Source organism: Mchenga conophoros, linkage group LG4 (genome assembly GCF_057382185.1).
Source record: "Mchenga conophoros isolate Kocher_MC1m ecotype Shallow Benthic linkage group LG4, M_conophoros_male_GT1.1, whole genome shotgun sequence".
Taxonomy (NCBI): domain Eukaryota; kingdom Metazoa; phylum Chordata; class Actinopteri; order Cichliformes; family Cichlidae; genus Mchenga; species Mchenga conophoros.
This window is the reverse complement of record NC_140529.1, coordinates 25,543,882-25,562,843: the sequence shown is the minus strand read 5'-3', so window position 1 is coordinate 25,562,843 and position 18,962 is coordinate 25,543,882. Positions and strand designations below refer to the sequence as shown.

Sequence of the window (18,962 nt, the reverse complement as noted above, 5' to 3'; positions counted from 1 at the left end):
TGCGTAGCGTCAGCTTTGAAGGATGTCAAAAGACATCCCCCAAACATATTGTTAGCCATGGGACTTCATTGTAAGTTTTTAATCATCTTCTGTTGTATATATATATATATATATATATATATATATATATATATATATATATATATATATATATATATATATATATATATATATATATATATATATATATATATATATATATGTGTGTGTGTGTGTGTGTGTGTGTGTACATTAAGCTAGATGTTTCTTTACGTCCTGATATGTAAAATATTTGAAATGACAGAAGATGCCAAGTCAAATCAAAGTTTATTTTTATAGGACATTTAGAACAACCTCAGTTGACCAAATATTATATAATTAACATTAAACCAGCTCACTAATAAATACACTAATATACACAATAAACTCAATAAAACATCATGAGATAAATCTCAATAGACATAAATAAGACCAACTGTAATAAAAAAAAATGCAATACCCTGCTCAGCAAGAATAAGCAGGCTTTAATGTGTGTTTTAAAATGACTGAGAGTTTGTAATATGATATGTAATATGATTATATTTGTTTGCTAAAACAGAGATGTAACTAAAAGAAATTAGCGACTGGTTCAGCTTCTGAAGCAGCTGCCTTTAATTAGATGACACCCTGATTGTAATTATGATTATTATGTCCCCACTGTTATTTGCTATACTGTCTCAGTTCAATAGTATCTCTTCATTGCTTGTCTTTCTGAAAAGGGTCTTAAGGGAGCAGCGTAACCTCCCAAGAGTAATCATGTGTTCCTTTCAGGCTCTCTATTGATCCACACATCACCTGCTCATCCAATCTAATCATCACTAACAATAGCCAGTGCTCAACATTGCCTCTTCCACTCAGTAGGTTCCTTTAAAAAAAAAAAAAAGAGGAAAATGCCTAAATAAGTTTACATGAAACTTTTATGTAATTCACAAAAGCATTAAGACAACACATCTAGGCATTCTTCTTCTATAATCATGAGCTTACAAGTGTTTAAATTGCTCATTTGCTCATTCTTAGGCTATTTAAAACTGGAGGTGCAGGATGATCAAATTATCTTGTAGCGGAGTGACCTCAGAGAGGGCAGGGGCTGTAACATCCACAACTAGATGCAGCAGTTTCCATAGAAACTCAGAGTAATCTTAACCGTTTTCTCAGTAAAACACAAAGTAACCAGGGAGAGGAGATCCAGTGGTGCTTTGAACCTTAACAAAAATAATTAAAGCTAAAGCTCAGTGTGCTCAGAAAACTGCAAGATCTGTCATTTTTATTGGTAGTAAAAAAGTTTATTTATATATGGGAAGTAAATGGGAGATGACTTCACATTTAAGTGACTTAATTTGCAAGCTTTATTGATGAGAAAAAGATTGCTACTATCTGTTTGTAATTTCCAGTGTTGATGATGCCCATACAGAAATACCTAAAACTAAGAACCAGCATTTAGTTTGTGTCACTGTTGGATTATTAAAGTATTCTCAAGTCTTTGAGTGATTAAGCCCAATGTCTTCTCGTCACATTTGTTTCTGTTGCAATAGCTACACACAGACTGCAGCTTAATGTCATTTTGCTTGTGATTTAATCTGACCGTCTGGCCAGGCATGTGAAATTTCATCTACAACTGTCTCCAAAACAGCTCCCATAATATCTGGAGATGAACTGAAATGTAACTCCCTCCTGCTACAAAGGTATTATGTGGAACCAGCCTTAGTCGCTGGCTAATTAAATACACCCAGATTTGTCTTTTGAACAGATGGTGTTGATCCGAAATTTGAATAAAGTATAAATAAAGTCATGGGACACCAGATGTCTCTTTAATGTGTCAAATTGTGCTGTTTGCTTCTTTTTTCTGTTTTGTATGTATTAAACTGAGTTTTATATAATTCAAAGTCTGATAAGGAGCCAAATAGTGCTGAATGTTTTGGTTTGAGGCCAAGTTCTGGATAAAAAGAGGCGGACGACTTGTTTCCGTCTGGTTTCCTGTAATCCGTGCTGACCCTAGCAATCCAGCTGACCACTTCCACCTCGTCTGTACTTTGCCCCTCAATGGCCTACCCACCCTTTTATCAAGACCTAAGCACTGTTCCCTCCACACCCACGCTTTACCAGCTGTAATTTAATTTGATGAAATATGTTTATACCCAGAAATATAAAATTAATTCCTGCAGAACTGTGACTTAATAACAAGTGAGAGTACTTGGCCTACTTTATTCTACTGCCAGTAGGTGGTGTCATTTATTCTGATTGATGTTGGCCAGTCTGTTTTCTTAACAACCAGATTCCTCATCCCCGGGTATCTGAACAAGTCATCCTAGCTGGCAGGGCAACACATGACAGCGCGTCTAAATACAGCATCGAAATTTCAAGCGAAGGCTGTCAACTGAAGACAGGTTTTGCGTTTTGTGAAAAAACAGAGCGACGGTTGTAATTATTGCTCACACTGTTCGAAATAGAGCCAAAACAATGTTGTTCTCCTTTGTATCCACTGTCCACTCTCCACTTGTCTTCTGTATTTTTAGCCCTGTCAGAGATTCTTCCAGATTGACCAGGACAGAGTTGAATGGTGTGACGGTTCACACTATTCTAAATTATTTTCCAAAGCAAACAAGTACAAAGACATACAATGAATGCATAAAGGTTCTTTCTTTTTACCTTTAGGCTATCACAAACAAAGGTGCTTATGTGACATTTGTTTAATACAGTGCTTACATGAACAATTCAAATTTACATATGAGTAGAAATATACAGTACAAATAGAAAAATAATTGTATATACAGCACCAAATATTAGTGGGCACACAAACCGACGTATTTTGTGTCACTCGCTGGAGTGACAAAAAGCATAGGCTGACAGCATGGCTGTCTTCTGGGAGAGGGACATTTTTCCCCGCAGCAGAGAGAGGTAGGTTTTCCCTTTAATCTTTCAGAAGGCAGAAGGGAAATCACTTCACATCTCCAAGAAACAAGAAACAATTTCTGGTCACCTTCCATCATTTTTTTGTTTTTGTTTGTTTGTTTAGTGTCAATATACTGGCACGATATAGCTTTAAAATGAACAACAATGCGGCCAAAGTGTACTACATATATAATGTGGACTATACAGAGGCGAGAGTATAAGCGTATACACGTTACCTATCTTGTTTTTGGCATCCTTTGTTTCCCACAGTAAACTGACGAATAACCATCTTTTTTTCCTCTCTGTGCCACCAAACATCCTTCTCTTCCACATCTGTGACAGGTCCACCACATCTGTCCACAACTCATGCCCATCATTGTTAGAGCAAACCCTAATCCGGGTGAACGGATCTGATAGCAAAGCGAGACAGCCCGTGTAATGTAAATCTTAACTTGTCTTGATCAGAGGATACTAAAACAATGGCCCACCTATAAATACTTTTATGAGCTTTGTGCATTTGACATTTACCTTAAAAAAAATTATAAATGCTTGCAGTATGCCGGTGTTTGCAAACACACTGATCTAAGGTTCAGAGAAGACTTATTCCTCTCCTATTCAATTTAAATTCTCGCCATGGATTCCAGTAATGCATCATGTTCCTCGACAATATTACTGCTTTGTTCAGGATGGCTGATCCTAATCTAACTGCTGGGGCAACTACTCACTGCCACATGTAGTGAAAGGAATGACTTCCCAGGTTCCTTGTTTTTCTCCATTACCTCCTAACTATATTTCTCTTCCTTCATTAGCATGCAAGACAACATCTAAATGCACACTGAGCCGCAAAACATGTCAAAAGAAAAGGGGCCGACTCTTTGCAAGTGTACTGAGGTTGGGCAGGATGACAGATGCAGCCTTGAATTTGGCAAGTTGGCCTTCAAAAGGTCCTCGGTGGGATTGGCATTCGATGTTAACTGTTACCCCTGGGTATACAGACACATTTTCCTTAGCAAGCTTGACTAAACCAGTGGAGACAATCAATGCAACAGTGATCTATAGTAGCTCTCAAAGGTAAAGAAGTGTCACTAAAGTCCTTCGCGTGGAGACAAATTGTCTTCTCTGAAATTGCTATACATTGTATACATTGCACTTACTCCCTGCGGGAGTTACGTTTTGAACCTCATGTTACATTCAGTCACACAAAAGAGAATGATTAAGACAGAGTAAAATGCCATTGTTTATCTCATCCTGTGAGAAAGCACCTATTCACAGATGTGGCGCTGAGCGCAGCTACATTCACTCACTCTTCCTAAAAGAAAATGTGAAGGAAAAGGAAACCCCAGAGCCACTTAGAGCCTACCTATTACTCAATTTTCACTAGAGAACAGCCTTGTATCCTATTTTCACACAGGATTTTGCGACTCACTTTTAATCAACATTTTTTCCACAGCTGGGGGAAAAAATTAAAACAACCAATTCCTTTGGCACAGATAGATAAAGACTGCATGAATGTCTGCGGACTGTGAGGTTGTCGTGTAAGTGTGTGTCTTAATTTGAGCATAATAAGTCTGTCCACACATCTCCTGGGCTATACAACAATGGAAAATGAGTGTGATTAAGTCAGAAGCTGGCAGTGTACAATGAGAAACAGATTTGAAGAGTCCTGTTGGGTAAAGAGAGAAAGCAAAGGGGGGTAACTCTTGGAGTGGGGGAATGTGGCAGAGCTTTTTTCCATGAGTGGTTGCTCAAGGCACCAAACGGGAGGGGCCCTAGGGGAGCAGGATCAGTCAAAGTGTCCCTGCCGTGGCATGTCCCCTATGGCAGTGTCCTTCAATAATCCTGGACTCCTTTGTATGGAGTTGAGGTGTCCCACAAAGACATAGGGCTGAGTGTAAATGCTCACTTATTGAAAAGAAAGGCAATCAAGTCAGTCATAATTAGGTCCCCAGTCCTTTGTAATGCGAAGCTGAAGCTACAAAAGGCCTTTCAGGGTATGTCGCTTTACTTAAAATGCTTTCTTGTTTGCCATGGACATGGCCATATGTGCAAATCTCTTTTTCCTTCATTGTGAGGACCAAATTCCAAAAGTCTCTCAGTTGACCTGGATCTTAATTTGAGCACACACAAACACTTTGCACTCCTCCAGCAGGTCCTCTACCCTCTCCAACTGATCGTCCACACAGATGCCAGTAAGATCCAGCAGGACTCAAGTTCCAATCTCTCATTGCGCAAAAAAAAGCCCCCAACACATTGCTGTAGTGTCACAGGACGAGTGAATGACGTTGGCCGCTGACGTGGGTGCGTTGCTTTTTCGGCCGGGTATCAGGTTGCCGTCTTTGGCCCGTTTGTGGCCTCTTGGAGTGTCACCTGTCCTGATACAAGGAATGCTGTGACTGACGTGCCTAGTGACGCCAGCACTGACTCCAGCAGCAGCTCTGCATAGCGTGTTAGGTGTCTGTGTGAGCTCCCGCTGTAACTGCTCGTGCGTAAGTCATCAAAGGCCTGTTAGTGTGTGTAAATATGCATGCAGTGTCCAATGCATATTTTGCACATCTCCTCGGAGGTTGTTTTGACACCGGACACCTGCTGTCTGATGATAAAAGAGCGTGTGAGGCACTGGTGATCTCTCATTGCCAATCCAAAAAAATCTGATGCAGACCTCACAGACTAAACAGATCTTCGGCGTTTATCTGTCCTTTTGACCCAAGCTATCTCCAACATGATTTGAATTCAACTTTGTAACTTCAGAGAATGGAGGGACGTTGCATTGGGAGGTGAAGTGAAGAATTTCTGGCCAAACCTTGAGCTCCCAGCTCTAGGCATGTTCCTCTATCATACCCCTGTGTTCACTCACAGGGGACACTGCTCAGACGTGAATGAGCCCCCCTCTTTCTTTTTCCTTCTCTTCTTCTTGTGGACAGTCCAACAAGCAGTTGCCATCATTAACAGCAAAATACCCATGACGAGTAGCACAACTGACACCACTTTAGTCTGAGGCAGGTCATTATAAGTGTAGGTCACTCCTGTTCCTGCTACACCGATAACTAAAGAGATGATTCCAAATGGAAAGATGCAGCGGTACCAGGACTTCTCCATTCCTCCAGTAGCCTGAGATAGACGCTCCAGAGAGGAGAGCACCTCGGGCACTTTGGCCCCACCAGTCTCTAGCGATTGACCCTCTTGCCCCAAGTTGGTCTGCGGCTGTGGTTGGCAAGCCAAATGGCCTGTTGTACAGCCCATCCTGACTGTGTGGGCTGGCGTATCCTGACAGGATCAGCAGCGTTGGCTTCTGGGATCCTACTTGTAGGTAGCTCTGGCCTGGAGAGACAGAACGAGACAAACGGAGGCGGAAAAAAGGAGAGGAAGGAGAAGGAGGTCTGTATGAGACCAAAGAAACGACTTGAGCAGGTATGGCTTGAACATGTCCGATGAAATCTTCTAAAATCAGCTGAAATCCACTCACACTTTCCTCTTCTCTGCCTCCCTCTCTTGCTGTTTCTCTGTACACTGTCTGCCGGCTCTCTAGTAGCACATTGTACACTCTGCAGAACGTAGTGAGGGGGGCATATATATATAAAGGCTTAAGGAAAGAGGAGGGGCTAGGGAGGAAAAACTGGGAAGTCCAAGTGCTACGATTCGTTAGCTCATTGGTGACATCAAACACTGAAGTAGGGAGAACAGGGGTTGACGAAACACAGGAAGGGGGAGGGGAGGAGAGTTAACTGCTCTCTCTATTCTTCATGCTCCCATCACTGCCTCTCAAATGCAGCATCTTTGTTTTCCTGCAGTATAAAACGTTTCCCATGGGAACGCAGAAGCCTAGTGTTGACTTGAAATTAGACGCGAATGGGAAATCCTTATTTATCTCTATGTTTACTGAAAAAAGAAAAGGGACATTCCCCATATAGATCGCTACAGATGTGTCATCTCTTCATATCTATATATATCTATATCTATATATATATATATATATATATATATATATATATATATATATATATATATATATATATATATATATATATATATATATACACACATACATATATATATATATATGGGGCCTCTATTAATGTAAATACAATGATGAAAATATTGACTCGTGGCAGAAATACTCATAAAAAAATACAGGCAGCCTCCACCTTCCCTCCCATACACACATGCACACACACGGCTGGAGCCAGTTCTTTCTGAATGGAAAGCAGCCTAGTAGTAGTTAATCCCCTTGTATGCTCGCTCTTCCACAAAAAAAAAGAATTAAATAAAATCAATCTAGACACCTTTCATGTCCAACGTTTGCTAATCTTCCTCCTCCACATTTATAAAGCTACGTTTGTGAAGGACACACAAATCTGATTGTCTGTTTTATCTTCAGGCATTACTGGGTTTTCTACGACAGCATGTTAGCCTTTTAATGCTTCCAAGATTTATTTTTTTTATCAGCTCAACTTATTCTTGATAATATGATAATCAGAGATTTTACCAGAATAGAAAATACGTCATGCTCCCTTATAAATGCCAAACAGGCTTCCTTCTGTACAGGACAGCTGCTGTTAAGACCGTGTATGGGTTGTCTTGACAGAAAAATTCAACTTGACTGCCTGATCAGTGGGGGGAAATCAAAAAATATACCCTAATGTTGCCTAACTGATGACTACATTGACTTAACAATCTCGGCTGTAGCTCAATCAGCAACAGCTATTTAGAACAGCCAAAGAGAAATAAAAGAGGGGAAGTGAGGAATGTCTTTGTGAGGAGTGGGGGCGCAGTAGAAAAGAGACGTTCAAGCGCAATGGGCATTTGAAGGACAGAAGTGGATTCTTGGTAGCTCTGTTGGGTTTCTGGGGATTTGTGCTTAGACTCCAGTAAGCGATTAAAAGTGAGATGACTGGAGGAAAAGAAAAAAAAGAGTGGAAGCTCCAAAGTATTTGAACTTTTCCCCTCTGTAAGTGTGTGTGTATGCGTGGCATATGGCAGTAATTTCCATGAAGTTTCACCCACGGACAGTAAAACTGTCTTGCATCTTCCATTATGGGTCACAAAGAGGCGTGAGAAAAATGGGATAAAGGCGTGAGGCATGCATAACCTTGGGAGGACCGGGCCATGCTGGAAGAGTGGAAGAGCTCTGCTGGTGACAGGCAAAGCCAGGCAGCAGCTGATGCATGCAGGTCACAGGAAGGCTGAGCTGCATGAGCACCACTCCCACTAGGAACTATGTACAGTGTTGACCCAAGGATACTTCCATGCCTCCTTTTTTTACCTCCCTCACACACATAGACAAACACAGATCTAAGACTATGTGAGGCCATAAACCAGCAGCACTCTGATCCAGTGCCCTGCAGATGACTGCAATCCAAAAGTAGTTGGACATTTCTGTGTGAACAGGTCTTGTAAACCTGCAAATGTATTCTTCTTTGAACCCAGGAACAGACGTTCAAACCATCAGGCCCTTGTTCTTTTGGACTCATCCAGCCATCTGAGGCTGAAATACTCCTCCTTTTTTCATATAATCATTTTTTTGTCCCTCTCCTCAGGGAAACATGCCATTTCCAGCTTGCAGCATGCTGCGATGCCAGGCACACCCAAGCACATCTTCTTTATGACTCAGCCGGCTCTGGGTGTGCATGTCTCCCTGTTTGTGTGCGTGCGCATGAAGGGCCGGTGCAGCAGGGCTTCAACACCCACGTCCTGCTGCGAGAACCCAGCGCCACCTGTCGCCCAGTCTGGCACAGCTCCTGCCATCCACCTGTCATCTGTGGGCACGAGCCTCTAAGGCTCCTCCAGGCGCTCCTGAATCTCACGTACAGCCTCATAGCACATTTGATCGTGAATACCATATCACAGAAACATAGTGATGGCCCCATATATGCGATCTAGCAGATGTATGTATGAAAGATTATGCTGGCTCAATATGGGGGATCAAAAACATATGGAAAAACAGTATGGAAGTGTGTGTGTGTGGTGGTGGCACATTTCTTCTTTCTTTTTTATTTAAACACTGAAAATGAATGATATGAAGTGAAACACACAGGTAAACTTGCAAGGGCATCTTTGATTAAAATGTAATTTGGACTCTTTTTTTTCTGTGAATTGAGTGCCACCTGCTGGCAAAATTCACCGAGTGAATATTACACTTCTGAGGCATCAGTTACGATGTGTCAGAATTTAGCAAAAAGGAAAAATTAGAAACAACTCAAACATATAATTTAACCTACAGCTTACATCACAAATACACACACTTAAAGTCACTGTAATATTATGTAACTTTTATTACGTTACTCTGATCAATGGTGATACTTAAAATTGTGCCTGAGGCATTTATTCAGAAGCTGCGTTTAAGAGACAGGATTAATGATCACAGTTTTATACAGTTGTGACATGACATGAGACACTGACATAACACAGCGATGCCACTATTAAAAACAGATTCTTCAAAATAATCATTCGTGATGTTTCAGTTACCATTTTATTAGGTACACCTGTTTATCCATCCATTAATATTTCCATGATATCTTTAGGATCACGAGGTGTAACACAGAGCATCGAACCCCTCCAGCAGAACCTCCTGAACCACAGCTGCCCTCTGAGGCTGTTCACTCAATTCAGTTCCCCCCTTTGTTTTTTTTTAACCATGTCCTTGTTTTGACTATGTCAGAGGGGTTTGATTTCATCAGTGTTGCACCAGATTGCAGCATACCACGAGGCCTTTAATGTATTCATACCTGTTTCTAAACTTACAAACCTATAAGTCAATTTAATGTGCTCATTAGTCATGCAGGCTCAGAGTCCAGGACTATAGCTGGGAAACGTTCCCCTCCTTCACCCAGCAGGGAGTACATGTCTCTGAGTACACTGGGGCTCAGACGTTCAGGCCCAGGTACGACAGCCGAAAACTGAGGGGACAGGGTGTCCAACAGAGCCTGTGGGACATCAGAAAAGACTGTCAGCCAGTTCCTAGCTTCTACTAAAAAAGAACATGCAGGTATGTAAAACTCACGAGGTGCTTTCAGAACACGTCACCTACCTGTTCAAGATCAACCTCTTGTTGCAGCAATGCCACCCTCATCCGCAGCTGCTCAAGCTCTTGCAGCTCTGCCTCTGTTGCATATGTTATAGTCAGGGGCAGGGGTGAAGTTCTCCCATCTCCCTGCACACCATTTGCCCCAGTGGGGCAAAAACAACCTCCCTCTGGCCTCCATCGATCCCATGCTTTCCACTCTGACGGAAAAAAAGGTTATTTTTAGAGCGCGAGCAACCATACCCCTAAAACTTTTTTCTTTCTGCTCTGTTGCCTCAGCTTTAAATAGCTAGGCCCTTGCTTAGTGGCATCAGGACAGACAGCTTTAAAACCCCATCGTCATGGGGACGAGGGGGTGAGGGGGGTCTGTTGAGGCCAAGGAAAGGACTGAGCTGGCGCTGAGGGTTCACGGCAGCTCTGCTTTCATTTTCCATACGCCAAGATGGAGAGGCTCCATTAGCGCGTTAGCACGCTGCACTCACCATAATCATTTTCTAAATGCTGTTAAAAAGCAATAAAAGATAATTCCCTCCCTGGATATTACAACGCGGTGAAATAAAAATACTAACGTGAGATGCTAGATTGGATGACACCAGACGTGTGGACCTATTCATTACTGGAAACTTCTCTGACACACTGGATTTAGTTGCTACTTGTGCTACATTGGTGCTTTAACGAGTAAACATCAATAAATCTTTGTGAAGGTGTGAATGGAAAATCTCTCGTCATTCAGGTTCTTTATAACTGCATCAGTGGAGGAAATGGAAATGCTGCTGTGCATATTGTAGGTACAGACTCAAACTGGGATGCCCATAGACGATGACCCACATGGAAAAGAAATCGCAAAATGTATGTAACACTGGTTAAACACAGCCAAAAACCATGTCATGATGTCTCCACCAGCATCTCCTTTAGGAAAGTCAGTGCAAAGGAATAAATATTTTTGATAAGGTGTCTTCCAGCTAATGACCACCTGTCTACAAACAAAGATCAATGATCTGCAATTAATGCTGGAGAAACAATTATTTTACAGAAAGGTTTATGATGTTTATTATGCTGCGTACAAACAGGATTCTTACCTTGTTTCACTTGATCTGCAAAATTCTTGAGCTCAGCTGCTGTGAGCTGCAGCCTTTCCAGCGACATACAGGAATCATACTTGTCGCCTGTACTAACTGTAAGAAAGCACATTAAAAAAAGAGAGTTATAATAGAAGCTTACTGAGAAGCAAGTGGAGTTGCATTAAAAGTGTGTTTACAGTCACTCTTAGCGCATGAAAGTTGTTACAGTTATAGAAAAACGTCAACTTCCTGATGGTTCCTGGCAAAGGAAAGTCTTGATTTGTATCAGTCGAAATAGCTCGCACAGTCACTTCCTGCCAACTCCCACATTGTTATTTTGTCACCCACTGACTTATGGAATCAGTCCCTTTCATTTCTCCCGAATTCACATAAAAGCTTCTCTATTACCCAGTCTTAATGTTATCTCTGGCATCTGTTTGGTTAGAGGCTCCCCGCAGAGCTGTTTCAAGTCTTGAGCTTGGTGAATCAACCTGTCCAGCAGAGCCCTGGTCTCATACGGGCTGCCAAATGGCCAATTCCTGGGAAACTAAACAAAGCAAAGGAAAAATGGTGTACAATGAAACACAGGGGTTGTTTAGAGAAATTAATGTATATTAGCTAGAATTTCTCATTAATACACTTGGCTGGTTTTCTAAATTAGAGCATAAATTCCAGTTTAACATGACATCATGGCTGACCCCAGCTGATCCATTTTACCGTAGCTCTCATTCTCTCCATGAAGTGACTCTTCCCAGGCCCAGGGTTCGTCTGTAGGGCAACGGCTTTATCCCACAGTCTGAAGATAATGTACAGAAGGAAACTTTGTGAATAAAGGAAAAATGTACAAGGAGGAATTTTGTTTTTATATTTTTTTGCATTACAATGCATTGTAGGCACCTGCTCTGCTTGCTCTTTAAAGATTTCCATTTTGTTGTTTGCTCAGAAAATATCCTGCTGAAGCAAAGTCAAACAGAATGATTATAATATTACAGAACATGTTTTTGTTTTTTACAAAGCATGGTTATTTTCATAGTGTAATTCTAAAAAACATGCCCATTCTGTTGAGGGAAACTGCATGCTCCTGGCTCATTTGTTTGTGAAGAGGACACTACGTTATTTGAAGAATTTGCAGCGACAGGTGCAGCTTTCCTCAGGTCATCACCACTCAACATATTGCTTCTGATAGTCTTGTTTTTAGAGAGCAAGCTTGTGATGTGATCAGGAGAGACAGACGGCATGACAGCCTGCTGCAGTTTCCTAGAAGCCTGGTGATGCAAAGCGCCAGCTGATGAGGCAGGATGGTTTTGGATCGTGTTTCTATTATCTGTTCTTTTGGTCTGTCCGGGGTCGGCACTAGCTAAAGGTCCCGAGGCTAGTGAGGAGCATACTGATAATCCAGGCCGTCCGTACCCTTTTCTGTCAAGGCTGGCAGATTTAGTGGATGACCTTATCGTTCTTTGGCTTCCTCTAGATGCTGCAGATGAATGTGTGATATCCACAGGCCTAGCACCTAAAGTCCCCGTTTCCTTTCCAGGTTTGGGTATTTTGGATTCTTTTTTAGAAGGTTCTGAGCTGGTGCGCACACGGAGGGCTTTCTCTAGAGCCTTCTCAAGCAGTTCTATGTCTTCCTTATCACATGGGGAGACACCTGTTTATGAAAATAGCAACATGCAAATATGTGGTTACTACTTGGCAAGAGAAAAGAAATGTAAATAAACAAATAGGCTATTTTGTTTTAACTATCAGCACCTTGACAGACAAATAAAAGCTATTTTTTAACTACCTGTAGGAGCAGCACCTGCCAATTCTGTTTCCTCAAAGCTCACCTCGGGTTGGGGTGTTCTGTGGGAAAATACTTCATGTGAACACACACTAAAATTAAAATAAAAGTTTTAAAGTCTTTAAACATTCCAGGACAAAAATGATGTGACACAACAGATGAGCATCAGCCACTGCCATTTTTAAATGTCATCTCATTTGCAGAAAGGCCGCTGGCAGTCAGAATGGATGCTTCATTCATACAGTATATTGCATTGGTGATCTCTGGCAGACATAACTGCTTAATGATGAAACACACTGTTAAAAAAATAGAAGTCCTAGTGTATCTAGGTATGTGCAACTCTCAGAATCTAGTGTAATAGTGCACAAAATTAAAGAGGTTTTACAGGGAGTGCAGAATTATTAGGCAAGTTGTATTTTTGAGGAATAATTTTATTATTGAACAACAACCATGTTCTCAATGAACCCAAAAAACTCATTAATATCAAAGCTGAATGTTTTAGAAGTAGTTTTTAGTTTGTTTTTAGTTTGAGCTATTTTAGGGGGATATCTGTGTGTGCAGGTGACTATTACTGTGCATAATTATTAGGCAACTTAACAAAAAACAAATATATACCCATTTCAATTATTTATTTTTACCAGTGAAACCAATATAACATCTCCACATTCACAAATATACATTTCTGACATTCAAAAACAAAAGAAAAACAAATCAGTGACCAATATAGCCACCTTTCTTTGCAAAGACACTCAAAAGCCTGCCATCCATGGATCCTGTCAGTGTTTTGATCTGTTCACCATCAACATTGCGTGCAGCAGCAACCACAGCCTCCCAGACACTGTTCAGAGAGGTGTACTGTTTTCCCTCCTTGTAAATCTCACATTTGATGATGGACCACAGGTTCTCAATGGGGTTCAGATCAGGTGAACAAGGTGGCCATTAGTTTTTCTTCTTTTATACCCTTTCTTGCCAGCCACGCTGTGGAGTACTTGAACGCGTGTGATGGAGCATTGTCCTGCATGAAAATCATGTTTTTCTTGAAGGATGCAGACTTCTTCCTGTACCACTGCTTGAAGAAGGTGTCTTCCAGAAACTGGCAGTAGGACTGGGAGTTGAGCTTGACTCCATCCTCAACCCGAAAAGGCCCCACAAGCTCATCTTTGATGATACCAGCCCAAACCAGTACTCCACCTCCACCTTGCTGGCGTCTGAGTCGGACTGGAGCTCTCTGCCCTTTACCAATCCAGCCACGGGCCCATCAAGACTCACTCTCATGTCATCAGTCCACAAAACCTTAGAGAAATCAGTCTTGAGATATTTCTTGGCCCAGTCTTGACGTTTCAGCTTGTGTGTCTTGTTCAGTGGTGGTCGTCTTTCAGCCTTTCTTACCTTGGCCATGTCTCTGAGTATTGCACACCTTGTGCTTTTGGGCACTCCAGTGATGTTGCATCTCTGAAATATGGCCAAACTGGTGGCAAGTGGCATCTTGGCAGCTGCACGCTTGACTTTTCTCAGTTCATGGGCAGTTATTTTGCGCCTTGGTTTTTCCACACGCTTCTTGCGACCCTGTTGACTATTTTGAATGAAACGCTTGATTGTTCGATGATCACGCTTCAGAAGCTTTGCAATTTTGAGACTGCTGCATCCCTCTGCAAGATATCTCACTATTTTTGACTTTTCTGAGCCTGTCAAGTCCTTCTTTTGACCCATTTTGCCAAAGGAAAGGACGTTGCCTAATAATTATGCACACCTGATATAGGGTGTTGATGTCATTAGACCACACCCCTTCTCATTACAGAGTTGCACATCACCTAATATGCTTAATTGGTAGTAGGCTTTCGAGCCTATACAGCTTGGAGTAAGACAACATGCGTGAAGAGGATGATGTGGACAAAATACTCATTTGCCTAATAATTCTGCACTCCCTGTATGTCAAATATGACTTTATATTAATCACTTATTTTCCATATGTCTTACTGGCTTTAGGTGTAGGGAAACCCATATGGAAAAGAAATAGGAAAAACTTATAAAAGACTTGCATCAGCTTTAGCTTGCTTCATATAGTGAATCATATAAGGCTTATATGATTTACTCATGAAAGTGGCCACTTTCTCATTACTTTCATAAAGTATCCAAAACATACAAGTTCCATTTATATTATTTTTCAAGGGATCTTATATTTGTTTTCACTCTTGTATGCTTTTCAAACAAGTTTCACACAAGACAGACACAAACTTTATAAGATTTATATATATCTTTTCCATATGGGAATATTAATATTCATTACACAAAAAAGGCATACAAATGATAACAAACCATATTGCGAGTCAACAAAGCCATTATTTAGTCAGTACATTATGATATAATTCAAAGCAAACAATCAACAATTACCGCTTGATATCCAGATGCTGTTTAAAATGAAAGATGACATACACCGATTAAGATTAAATGATATTTTTAAAAACAAAAGATTAGGACCAGTATAAAATGTTGTGTAGCTGTTATGGGTATATTTTTAAACATATATAAATTAAGATGTGACACTCACTGAAACCATTGTACAGAAATAGCATAGTTATCCTGTATTGTCATAAAGGTTTAGTGCAGAGATGCTTCAGATGCTTACAGCTCATTTGTAGATGGAATTGACATAAATTGTTTATTGTTTCTTATTTCTTATCTCATTACTTAATATTTATTTTGTCGTTATTCTGAATGAAATGAGTTTAACTATGTAGTTGATTTGATATGCGTTGTTGTATCAGGGGCAGGTGTCATATAAGCTCATTTACAACAGTAAATAAGTCATGAACTCATTTAGTGTTCTTGAATAGTCCAACAAAACTAAAGAAAAATCAACCAACACACATTTTGAGATAATGTAGAGTAGCTAATACACACACACAGCCGTCTCGTGTAGCAAAAGGCACTGCTGGGATTCGAACCCAGGATCTCCTGTTTACTAGACAGGCGCTTTAACCAACTAAGCCACAGCGCCGGATGGTTAACCAGATCTGTATATAGCCTACGTAAAGAGTCACTCAACTACCGAAGGATTCCCCTACAGATTACTACAAGTGGCACACAAACATCACAATACTTTGGACCTATGTAACTTAAGAGGATTTTTCATAAATGTTTATAGAGAGTCAAAAATCCAGGATACAAACTTCAGACATCGCAGAAACTGGATTTGTTTTTAAATTTGTTATAAGAAGAAAACAGCTTGGGGGGAAAAAGTCAAGCGTGTACTTACAGGCTCTTTAATAATTCTCTGTAGAGTTGAATGCGGTGATTAACCTTAGCTTGTTCCACTTTGCATGACCTGACAGCTTCCTCGACTGCGCACAGCAGCGACATGATCGTGTCTGGGTGTATAGCGGTGGTGACCTTCTCTGCCACGACAACACGAAAAACAAAACGTTCACGTACTTGTTTAACACTGATTAATGACTTATTAGAAACAGTAAGACTTGGTCAAAAAGTGCAGAATACGTCGTTGTTAGATCCTCTTTATAATGAAAGCTTTTTTGTACAGACCCGCGAAACGCTCGAACCCGACGGATGCGGAAGTCACATTTCTCCCCCTCTGACTAAAGAAGGTCACCGATTAGTAAATATTCAGTAGGTAATCAATGCGATGAAACCTAAGTGACTTTAGGTGAATAGCTAAAGTTTATATACATATATATATATATATATATATATATATATATATATATATATATATATATAAACCTGTCAGGCAGAAAAAGAAACTTTGAGCATTCGTAGAAACAACGGACTCGCTACTTCTCGCGAGAAGTGTGATGGTTACCAGGGACGCTGTTGTCATCTATACTGCCTAACCGGTTGTTAAGTGATGACGTGATGACTCCTACTTCCGGGCCTAAAGTGGTCTGTTTAATATGGCTTTTGTGTTGTTAACATGTTTAATGTTTTGTATTTTCTTCTATTTAATCTCAAAAAGCTCCTAAAACAGTCAGTGATCACTGTTGACCTCCCTCGGCTTTTATTACCACTAATCATTTATTTAAGCTCAGTTTTTAAAACCTTAGGATGTAACTACAGCCCAGCCCATGCAGCAGTATATGAATGACTAACCTTGTATTGTGGATGGATTATCTGAGTTGTTCTCCTGGCTGAAGTTTGGTCCTTTTACAGCATCCTGCCATGCGATTACATTTGTTCCTGACCACCGAGAACACTCACGTTTGAGTGGAAAAATTTTAGCTTGTTTATTATGCTAACATAGCTGTGTCGCTAGCGGTCACGTAGCACATCATTATATACCAGCTAGCCCAACTTCAGTAACCCTACAAACATCACCGCTGTTTAGTTTTCTGTCTTCGTTTATGCTGGAAGTGATAGCAGAGCTGTACGTTTTAATTTGTTTCCAAAACCCCGCAGTCAGGACATGCTATATTGTATTTAGATAGAAGCTAGCGAGCTAACTCCCTGCTAACTTCTAACTCCGTTAAATGTCATAAATTCCGTTTTCATGGATGCCTGGATGTTAAACTCAATTGTTACACCTGGTAAAGCAGAACGCTGATCATTTTATTAAAGATGAAAGACTTTAGACAGTTTTTCAACTCTCAGTAATGCCATAGTGATGTTTGGACCTGCAGCGGAGTTTAGGTCCAGACACGGCTAGTGACGTCAGACTGAACGACCGGATTAGATTATTGAATTCTTTATTACCACGTTTCTATTCAACAGTACTCACCCAGTCTTAATTTCTCATTTGGTACTCATACAGTTGACTCATAAACATGTCATAATATATGAAAGTTTCAAAAATGAAGAACACTGCTGATTATTTCTGATAACCACAACCATTAAACGTTCCAGTAACATTCCCAAGTAACCTGCTTACACTTACAGCTGTCAGTCTGAGTGAGCCTCATGAGAAATGTCTGGAAAGCAGGTGTAAACAGAGGCAGATTATGAGTAACTGTTGGATAATTTGCTGCTTATGAAGTAAAAATACACATATGAGAACTGAGACATTAAGCACAATCAGATGTTGTTGGAGCCAATAATTCCTCTCATAAAACGTTTATCAAGCTTTGGTGGATTTCATTTATATTTACCAGGTTTGCAGTATTGCGCGTTCTGTTGTAAGGGCATGAATGTCATTACTTGTTTAATTTTTGTTAGTCTATAATACACAATCTTTTGCCACTTTATTAGGTAGAAATATTGTATCAGTGGATGCTTGTGGTGGTGGTTTAATGCTGTGGGACTCATTGAAAGTCTCATTAAAAATCTCTTTCAAGAGAGTCATGGCCAAGAGTGCGATTAGAAATGAGAACATAACACAAAATAATATAATAAGTAAGAAGGAAATGAAACTGACATTCAGTACAAGTGGACACAAATATGTAAGTCATATGCAATAACACATCAAGAGCAACATCAAAAACAGTCACACTGACCAAAAGAGCTACTTTCTCACTCCTTTTAAATGGACTTAAACTCCCCCACTGTAACCAGTTCTGGAAATTTCAGGTCCAAGTGAAGATTATTCCAAACGTTTTCCTGCTCTGACTCTTGGGGCAAACATTTAAAATATTGTGAGAACATATACTGTACTACTTGTATTTTTTGCACACATAAATATTCACAAATAACAAGGCATTAGCCCAAGCAAAAAGTTATATACAAAAACCAACTAATGAGGAAGTCTCCAGACATACAGAGATACCTATTTAGCACCAGTATACAGAGAACTTTGATGTGCCAGATTTTCATGGCCTGCAGTAAAACATACAGCACAATGGTAGATGGTATCCAACCTCTTTAGGTACTGGCCACATAAATTCATAATCCAATAAAGGAACAAAAACGTTGCATATACGAAGTGTTTCCTCAAGTGGAGTGACAAACATTTAAAGATGTGACCTTTAAATGATAAATTCTGACCTATAATGATGCCTAAATACTTTTGTGGCCATTTCAATTTCAGCTCCTTCAGTGGTTTTGATTTCAGGAAGTCTGAGCCCTTTAGTACCAACTGAACCTTCTGTGGCATCCATTTATGGCCGCCATCCTCTGATGGTTGCTCCCAGCAGGATAATGCACCAAGTAATAAAGCTCGAATCATCTCAAGCTGGTTTGTTGACCATGACAGGGAGGTCTTTGTCTTAAAAAGCTACCCACGGTCACCAAATCTTAGTCCAATAGGGCACCT

At 40.4% G+C, this 18,962-nt stretch overlaps 2 protein-coding genes and 1 non-coding gene across 5 annotated transcripts; all 3 read right to left on the bottom strand.

The window, feature by feature from the left end:
- Positions 1-678: 678 nt before the first annotated feature.
- LOC146576174 (uncharacterized) lies at positions 679-6,445 on the bottom strand. The gene has a single exon (XM_085271253.1). The coding sequence runs from the start codon at positions 6,145-6,147 to the stop codon at positions 5,758-5,760; it is 390 nt and encodes a 129-aa protein (XP_085127379.1). The 5' UTR covers positions 6,148-6,445; the 3' UTR covers positions 679-5,757.
- A 2,641-nt stretch (positions 6,446-9,086) lies between these two features.
- On the bottom strand, positions 9,087-16,421 carry tedc2 (tubulin epsilon and delta complex 2). 3 transcript variants are annotated; one of them, XM_085272631.1, is made up of 10 exons: positions 16,307-16,421; positions 16,023-16,161; positions 12,770-12,828; positions 12,040-12,634; positions 11,884-11,940; positions 11,704-11,782; positions 11,395-11,533; positions 11,005-11,100; positions 9,932-10,125; positions 9,087-9,827 (listed from the first exon to the last, which is right to left on the bottom strand). In XM_085272631.1, exons 2-10 carry the CDS (start codon positions 16,124-16,126, stop codon positions 9,678-9,680), a joined length of 1,473 nt encoding a protein of 490 aa, XP_085128757.1. In that variant the 5' UTR covers positions 16,127-16,161; positions 16,307-16,421; the 3' UTR covers positions 9,087-9,677. The 3 variants fall into 3 exon arrangements, with proteins under 3 accessions (XP_085128757.1, XP_085128756.1, XP_085128758.1); XM_085272630.1 differs by having other exon boundaries at positions 16,023-16,402; XM_085272632.1 differs by having other exon boundaries at positions 9,088-9,827; positions 11,884-11,937; positions 16,023-16,401.
- trnat-agu (transfer RNA threonine (anticodon AGU)) lies at positions 15,691-15,764 on the bottom strand. The gene has a single exon. It is a non-coding gene; the product is annotated as a tRNA-Thr (tRNA).
- Positions 16,422-18,962: the final 2,541 nt, after the last annotated feature.